Source organism: Tinamus guttatus, unplaced genomic scaffold, assembly GCF_059628265.1.
Source record: "Tinamus guttatus ecotype Peru unplaced genomic scaffold, ASM5962826v1 Tinamus_guttatus_pri_ptg000227l, whole genome shotgun sequence".
Classification (NCBI taxonomy): domain Eukaryota; kingdom Metazoa; phylum Chordata; class Aves; order Tinamiformes; family Tinamidae; genus Tinamus; species Tinamus guttatus.
The window spans coordinates 41,386-49,327 of NW_028288761.1; the positions used below are offsets into that span (position 1 = coordinate 41,386).

Genomic DNA, 7,942 nt, shown 5'->3' on the forward strand with positions numbered 1-7,942 from the left:
CTGTGCCAGTGAAGTTGGAGAGGTCTTTATTGTTCAGGAATGGAAGTCAGATAATAGCTTCAGTGAAAAGGGACCTTTAGTTGGATTGAAACTTGTCAGGACTCTCGATTCTTTTTTCTTAAGAATGTATCCCATAATATTTCAAGATTTTCTCTGCATCTGATTTAAAGAAGGATATAAAAAATATCCTTTTGAGGCAAGCCAGGCTGCTTATTAGGAGTTAGTTTTAATCTGTCTGTAGTAGGTGCCCGAAACAAATCTAGTATAGCTTCAACAACACCACTAAAACTTCATCAAGACAATCCTCTAAACTGATGTAGATCTGAGATGGAGAGGAAAGTTAACCTGGACTTCAAGGTTAGAAGGCCTTGATTAGACATGCCTTATGGCTGCAGGATGTGGCTGTAAAATGCACGTGTGATCCATAGGGGATAACTTTGTGGATGGCAACTACATCCTACATAAGGAAAATCTAAAAGGATGCATTATGAAAACGGCCTTTTTGACTGCAGAATGTGTAAGGGTTGCCAGCTATGGCAACTCTTGGATAATTCTGCCTACTCTGCATATTTTTATGTTCAGGGAGGGAAAGGGCTCCTGTGGAGTAACAAACAGGATTGTGTGTTGCTTTCAGATTTTGATACTGGATGAAGCTACAGCTGCTATGGACACAGAGACCGATTTACTCATCCAGGAAACCATCAGAGAGGCATTTGCAGACTGTACTATGCTAACAATCGCTCACCGCCTGCACACCGTGCTGGGCTCCGATCGGATCATGGTGCTAACACAAGGACAGGTGAGTGGACAAACCTTGTGGCTGCAGTTCCTGGTGCTCTCTCTGCTGGTGCCATATATGTAAGCTGAGCTAAAAGAACAGCCCGTATTGTGCTGTAGAAAATGCAGTATGTTCATTCCCGCTCTTGGCAATACTTCTCCATCAAAGTCAGTGATTATCTCATTATGACAAGCTCAAGGAGGGCAAAATTTGATTTACACTACAGAAAAGTACCTTTGAGGATCAGTCTCATTTAAACAGTTTTAAAGACCCAGTGGGTACATTAATGTAAGCATCTCTGCTATGGCCGAGTGATTTATTTATTTTATTTCTTCCAGTTATTTTTGTGAAGTATGTCTATCAAACAGGCATATGAGAGGTACATCTCCCCCTTTTCAGGCTTCCATGTGGGGCCTTTAAACAGTTAAGTGTAAGAAATTTGGCAAGCCTCTTGGGGCAGAGAGGGAAAAGACCATAGCATCTGCCTCAGTCTGTTTGCCAGAGGCACTGAGGGCTGTTTCCTCCTGGGCAGTCCCAGTGTTTTTCTGATCTAGTTTGAAGCATCCCAGGTACAGTGCGTATGCATAAACACACACTTTTACTGCCTGACATCTCATCTAAGCAAGACTTTGTCACAGGAAGCATTTTTTTTTTTTTTTTTGAAACACAGTCTCAGTGTTCTGGATGTCCCTCATTCTTGGCAATTATGGCCTGAGCTTTCTTGATTGCTTCTTGCTGTTTGTATTCTACAGGCATGCAGCGATTTACCAGGCTGTAATGAGGAGACACAAATTTATGCTTGCATCCTAAATTAATAGGAAACTAGGAACATCAATCCTTTTTCATGTTGTAGTTGATGCTGGGAGCCAGTCAGGAGCCATCTTCATTTCTCCAAGGAATTAAATTATTTACTAATGAGGGAGTTTAACTTCTCTTAATTATCCCCATGTGTATTTGTAGATTGACACAGTGCTATTGAAGTAGAACATCTTTATTTTAAATTAGAAAAAAAAATCTTGGTATGCTAATAAAATTACAAGACAACCAAAGCAGATTGCTTGTTGCCCCGAAACAGCATAGCTCCAGGACAAAAGTCTATTACAGTTTGAAGCTGGACTCTAAACATGCTTAGGATACTACCCACTATATTTTGGCTTCTCTACTGCAATGTCATAAGTTCAAAGATGGGAACCCACTTTCTGCTGGGTTTTACTAATGAACTTTACCTGTCTTGTTTGCTTTTAGGTCGTGGAATTCGACACGCCATCCGCCCTGCTGGCCAACGAGAACTCGCGCTTCTACGCTATGTTTGCTGCTGCGGAGAACAAGGTTGCTGTCAAGGGCTAAAATTCAGGGCAAAGTCACTTTTATTTTGGAGGGCTCCACTCCCTGCCTGTGGCAGGCCAGCTCTTCTTACTCTTTCTCCTCCAAGCAGATTATTGCCTTTTCATGTTTTAATTTTTAGCACAGTGTGTCAAAGCCAGAGAGTTTTTAAAACCCTGTTAGAAGAATTCTTCATGGTTTTATTACTGTATTTATTCCATAATCATATTACTAATTTTTTTGTTATTAAATGCACTCTACAAATGGCTCAGGGAGCCATAGTTATAAATGTATCAGAGGCCTATAATGAAGCTTTATACGTGTAGCTATATCTATACATAATTCTGTATATAGCCTATATTTACAGTGGAAATGTAAGCTGTTTATTTTATATTAAAATAAGCACTGTATTAATAACAGTGCATATTCTTTTCTATCATTTTTGTACAGTTTACGGTACCAGAGGTCTGGCTTTGTTATCAAACTGTATCAGACACTATTTTGTCTCTTACAGTTGGTCTTTTCCTAGTGCCAGATTTTCTGTGTGTCTGAGTGGAAGTGAAGCTTTGCAATAGTGTCTTTTATTGTCCCATCATTGTTGTCTAGCGCAGAGGAGAAGAGCTCTGTGGTGTAACTCTATTGCATTGTAATTTATCAATTTATCAGCTGGAGCATTGCTAATGTTCACCTTGGCAGCAGCTGCCGCCGCCCATGATGCTTTCCCAAAGCAGGGTTTTGGTGATCTCTTCAGTGATTTGGGGGAGAGAACCACTTTTGGGTCATGTTAAGGCCTCATTTTCTCAGTGTCCTGGTACAATATTTCTTACTGTATCAGCAGGGTTTGTTTTAATACAAGATAACCCTTTAATACCAGAGCAAGCGCTTCCTGCTTTGCTGATCTGACATGCGATCAGAATCTAAATGCTCATGGAATGATCTATAACAAATTAATTATAAGGTCAAATCCTACCCTGTATGCTAGCAGGAAAGGCTTTCCAGAGTTGCTCCAGCTGACTGCCTCCTTATCTTAAATCTGCTAATGCTCCTCAGAGGTTTAGGTTGGCTTTCATTGGCATGGGTGACACTAACCTGTTTTTCTGCTCACTTATACTAAGGTTAAATTGCATCAATATTTCCTGTTTCTTTATTGCACACTTGTTAAGGAAACAGTCCCCATCCCAAGTCTTCGGGAACCTTAAACAGGTTCTTACTGATCAGGATGTAACACTGGTGTAGGACATTGTTTTCTTACTGTAAAGAGACCTACCTCAGGGTACTGGGTCCTGTGTAGTCCATTGCCATGAATCACTGTTCACCATCCCTGTTCCGTGGGACCTGTGGCCCAGGGGGGCCCGGTCACTACTATAATAGCTGTGACTTATTGAATGGTCAGCGTTGCATGTCTTTGTCAACTTGGACATTTTGTAGCCTTAGCATGTTTGCAAAATGTCTCGTCGAGGCAAAAATCTGAAAGGTAAATAAAACTATTTTGGGTTTTGTAAATTTTATTGGCTTGTTTATTTTGGGCACATAAATCACTTCTCACCTTTCTGAACCTGGAGGGGACAGTTTTTGCAGGCTGGGTCTTTTCCTTGTCTATGTACTCGGAGTTTAATTTTTTCTTCAGAGTAGACATATTGTTTTTAAAATATTGTGGGTTATTTCTGTGCTCTCCAAAATTAGGGTGAGTTGCAATATATGTGTGCTTACGTGTTTGGTAGAACATGCAGTAACAGTTCACAGTGCAGGAACTCAAGCCAAGTAGCAAGAGGACAGTCAGATGGAGTGAAGAAGGTCCTCTTTAGGCCCAGGTTTTTCCACTTTCTTTTTTTAGGGAGTTACTCTTCATGTAATGTATGTATACGACACTTCTGAAAACTCACAGAAACAAGTGTAATATGGGAGATACTGAGGAGAAAGAACCTTTTGTACCTACTAGTACCCCAGGCACATGAAGACGTTAACAGAACTGGGGCTGTGGCTTGAAGATAGCAGCTCATGAAGCATCGCTAGTTTGTAGTTATCTTTTGTTCACCTTGTGCCAAGGAAGAACTAACCAGCATAAATCTTATCTTGCTTGTGGACCTGGCACCAAATTTATTGTGTGTGTCAGGGACCAGCCACAGTTCTTGTCAATGTTGCTCAATTCAAGGAGCAGAATGACTGTGTATTGCAGATAGGAAAGGGACAAGTAATAGTCTGTCTGCAAAGAATACCCAGCTATAGGGAACTTGCTGTTTGAATAAGAACTCGAGGACAATAAAGATGGAAGATGAGTGATGAGGTGGGAGAAGGCCTGAGGGAGCAGGGGTGATAGCCAAAGAGATGGAGTCCTGCTTCTTCCCTAAAGACTGAATACCCCAAGCAGAGGAGGAGAATGTGAGGTGTCTTTGCCTTGGTCTGAAGTTAAAAAGTTCAGTTGTCATCAGCAGCTGTGCCAAGGACGAGACTGTCTTGGGCTCTGCAGAACTGAGGTCATAAACTTCAATAAACTTCCCTAGAAAAAAAAAGGGATAAAATGTTATTGCTCAAGTGCTGCTGTGGTTAGAGGGTGGCTTCATTTTGCAGCTAACCTGAGCTAATGGAAATCCAGGCAAAAAGGAGCTATCCTGATCTTGTCCTCCTTCTCCTTCCAGGCTGGGAGTTCCCTCCGCTTCCCTGATGCCAGCACTGGCTCTTGCCTGGTCCTGGACTGACCCAGTTCAGAAATCTGACTGGCAGAACAGTCACCCTCCAAAAGCAGGAATGCTGCACAAAGAAGGGGACAGGAAAAGCACATCTGGAGGGCAGAAGTGGGGCTACTCTGTCCAGTAGGTGCTAGCTCTAACACTGGCATAGCCGTGACATGAAACTCTGCTCGGGATTCAGTGCGCCAAATTGCTGCTTCCCGGTTGCACTCTCCCCAAGAAAGGGAACGGTTTTCTCCTGGTTCAGCAAGCTGAAATGGCTCAAGATGGTGTCAAACGAGTGCTGGAGATGAAGCAAGCAAATGGTCCCCTGTGGGCAGCATGGATTAGCTCAACCATTTCATAAACTTCAGCCTCAGCACTGTTGCTTTGGCTGTAAGGAGATAGCTTGCCAGAGGAAAACGTTCTGTATGGTGTGATCTCTAACCTGCTTTAGCACTTCCCTCACATGGATGGTACAGAAGTATCGTTTCTCACAAGGTGGCGGTTATTTTTTTACTGACTTTTTGTCCTGAGTCTTGGGAGTAAACTGAGGCCTGGCCCAGGGCCCTGCGATTGAAGTGGAAGTAAGAAACCAATATTTACAATGAGACTGAAATATGTTTATCTTTGAAGTATTCTACAAAGGGGTGATGATTATGGGAACTATCAGGAATCAGATCCTGCTTTAGGATTTATCGCATGGTGCCCAGTAGAAGATTTTATCCTGCAAGGCACAGAATGATACTGTAGGATCAGGTCAGGGCATTTCCTTGATGAGATCCTGCCCAAAATAGCATCATTCTGAGTATGCAGCAAAAGACACAGACCAAGACCAGTGGACGTGCAGCTTGAGAGGGATATATGCGGTACTGCTCCTGCCCTGGGGAATTTAGTTGCATCGGTTTTGCTTATTCTGCTCACTTGCAGTGAGTGCAACTGATCCTGATTTGTTGCCATAAGCTTAGAAGTTCTTTATTTAAAAAGACTGTATTCCTGCTCCACTCATTTATTTCATGAGTGGAAACATTGTACTTGCTTGGGACTTCAGTCAAAATGCCAGTAGGATTCTTCTAAAATTAACTACACTAGGTAATTTTGCTGATCTAAATGCACAGTAAATCCGAAGTTGAACCTTGAAGTTGTGCTGATTCGAACACCTGAGGGACTTCACCTTTTCCTGTGGTGAAGATCCACAGGGCGAGGTCCAAAGGGCCCAGGGTTCTGCACATTATCCCCGGATGAAGCCCACAGGGAGGGCGAGTGGTTTGCTGCCTGGCTGAGAGCAATAGCTGGGACAAGTGCAGCTATTTCAGAGAGTGAATGGATACAACTGCGATCTGAGAAACGGGGTATTGGGAGGGAAGGAGAAAGGGAAAGACCTGGATTTGTAACAGGAGGATGTGGAAGAAAAGATGGTAGAATAGAAAATTCTTACTGGGTAGAAGGGGATGGAGTGAGGAGACCAAATTACTTCTTGAAGATGCTTCAAAAGAGCAGAGTGAGATGATGCAGGATGATTACAAAACCATTATCAGCTGCATCACCGTGAATGAAATTTCCTTGTACCAGGTCATTTTTCAGTGCAACCGCAGCACGGGTTCTCCTACAAGCAATCACACAAAGTCCCAGCTTCAGGTTGGTTTAGGTTAATACAGTTTTGTCCTTGGGTTCAGCTGGAGTCAGGAGCTGCCTTGTCCTGGTGCTACAGTTTCCACCTTGAGCTTGATGATACTAGTGGAAACTCAACTGGAAAATGCTGCAGATGCTGCTGTCGCAGGCACTAGGCTCGAGAAGCTTTTTGAATGTATTGCTGCAGGTTCAATAAACCCGCAACCAACACGTTGTTGTTCCTGTGTCACCCTAAGGCTCTGCCTCGGCCACTCGCCACATGCCCGAAGCAGGGCTGAGCGCTGCACTGAATGGCTGCCTGACAGAAGCACCAGCGCAGGGTGTTGTGATCTCCTGTCCGCCGTCCTGGGGCTGCGTCACACGTAGTTCCTGCAAACCCCCTTCCTTCCAGATTACTGTCACCTTGTGTTACAACCCAGCGAAACAGGCAGCCGTACGAAGCTAGTAGTGTTGTGGTTTCTGTATTTTCCGATCTGGGAAGGCAGCCGGGGATGAATCTGATTCCCTGTAAGAGGAGAGGAGGAGGGTTGGGAGAAGTGCGGTACCTCTGAGCCAAGCTGCACCCGGTGTGTGTGTGTGTGGGTACCCCACTGGGTGTGCGCACAGTGGGTGCAGCAGTGGCTGTGCATGCAGTGGGTACACACACACACACACACACACACGGTGCAGCAGTGGGAGGGTGTCAGAAAGGGGGGATGGAGGTGCTGCCTCTAGGGAGGATTCCCAGCTGGGTGTGAGGCAGCTGAGCAGAGCATGAGGGCAGGAGGAGCAGGGAGAGGCTGGGGCATTGCCTGTGACGGCTGCACGGAGGGCACAGAGAGGGCTGTGTGGTGGTGCCCCAGTGGGGCTGGGAACAGAGCAGCACTTGTGGGTGAGGGGGGTGCACAGGGGTGTTGGTGTGGATGTGTGTGCCAGGAGGGGAATGTGCCTGTGTGGGGGCTGTAGGGCTGTGCTGAGGTGCATGTCTGAGCTGATGCCAGCCCTGCTCCAGGTGGAGGGCGCCGAGCCCCACGTGTGCCTGTGGCAGAGGCGTGTGCGCAGGGCAATGCCCTGGCTGGATGTGACTGCAGAGAGTGGGAGGGGATGCACAAGATGCACAAGAACCGCAGCCACCCCTAGGTATGTGTGCACGGGGCAGGCAGGCTGCAGCACGGTGTGCGCAGGGTGCGCACCAGGCCTGGGTGTGCGCACAGCCGCTGTAGCACTGGGTGTGCTGGCAGCACACCTGGCCTGGGTGTGTACGCAGTGGGTGCAGCACGGGCTGTGCATGCAGCGAGTGCAGTGCTGGGTGCACCCACTGGGTGTGCACACACCGGGTACAGCAGTGGGTGCATGCACTGGGTAGCCCACTGGGTCTGCGCACAGCGGGTACGGCAGTGGCTGCACATGCAGTGGGTGCGCACACACACACCGGGTGCAGCAGTGGGTGCGCGCATACACATGGAGTGCAGCACTGGGTGCGCGCACACACTGGGTGCAGCGCTGGGTGCACGCACACACCGGGTGCAGCGCTGGGCGCGCACACACCGGGTGCAGCACTGGG

At 46.2% G+C, this 7,942-nt stretch overlaps 1 protein-coding gene across 2 annotated transcripts in view; it reads left to right on the forward strand.

Moving 5' to 3' along the window:
- The window catches only part of LOC104578238 (ATP-binding cassette sub-family C member 5), a 44,599-nt gene extending 39,773 nt beyond the window's left edge, over positions 1 to 4,826 (forward strand). The window contains exons 28-30 of one of the 2 annotated variants that reach the window (XM_088525476.1): positions 635 to 799; positions 2,024 to 2,107; positions 4,738 to 4,826. In XM_088525476.1, coding sequence (XP_088381602.1) covers positions 635 to 799; positions 2,024 to 2,107; positions 4,738 to 4,797 — 309 coding nt within the window. In that variant the 3' untranslated portion in view covers positions 4,798 to 4,826. Of the gene's footprint in view, positions 1 to 634; positions 800 to 2,023; positions 2,744 to 4,737 lie in introns of those variants that run through there. The other variant, XM_010225789.2, reaches the window with a different exon arrangement.
- Positions 4,827 to 7,942: the final 3,116 nt, after the last annotated feature.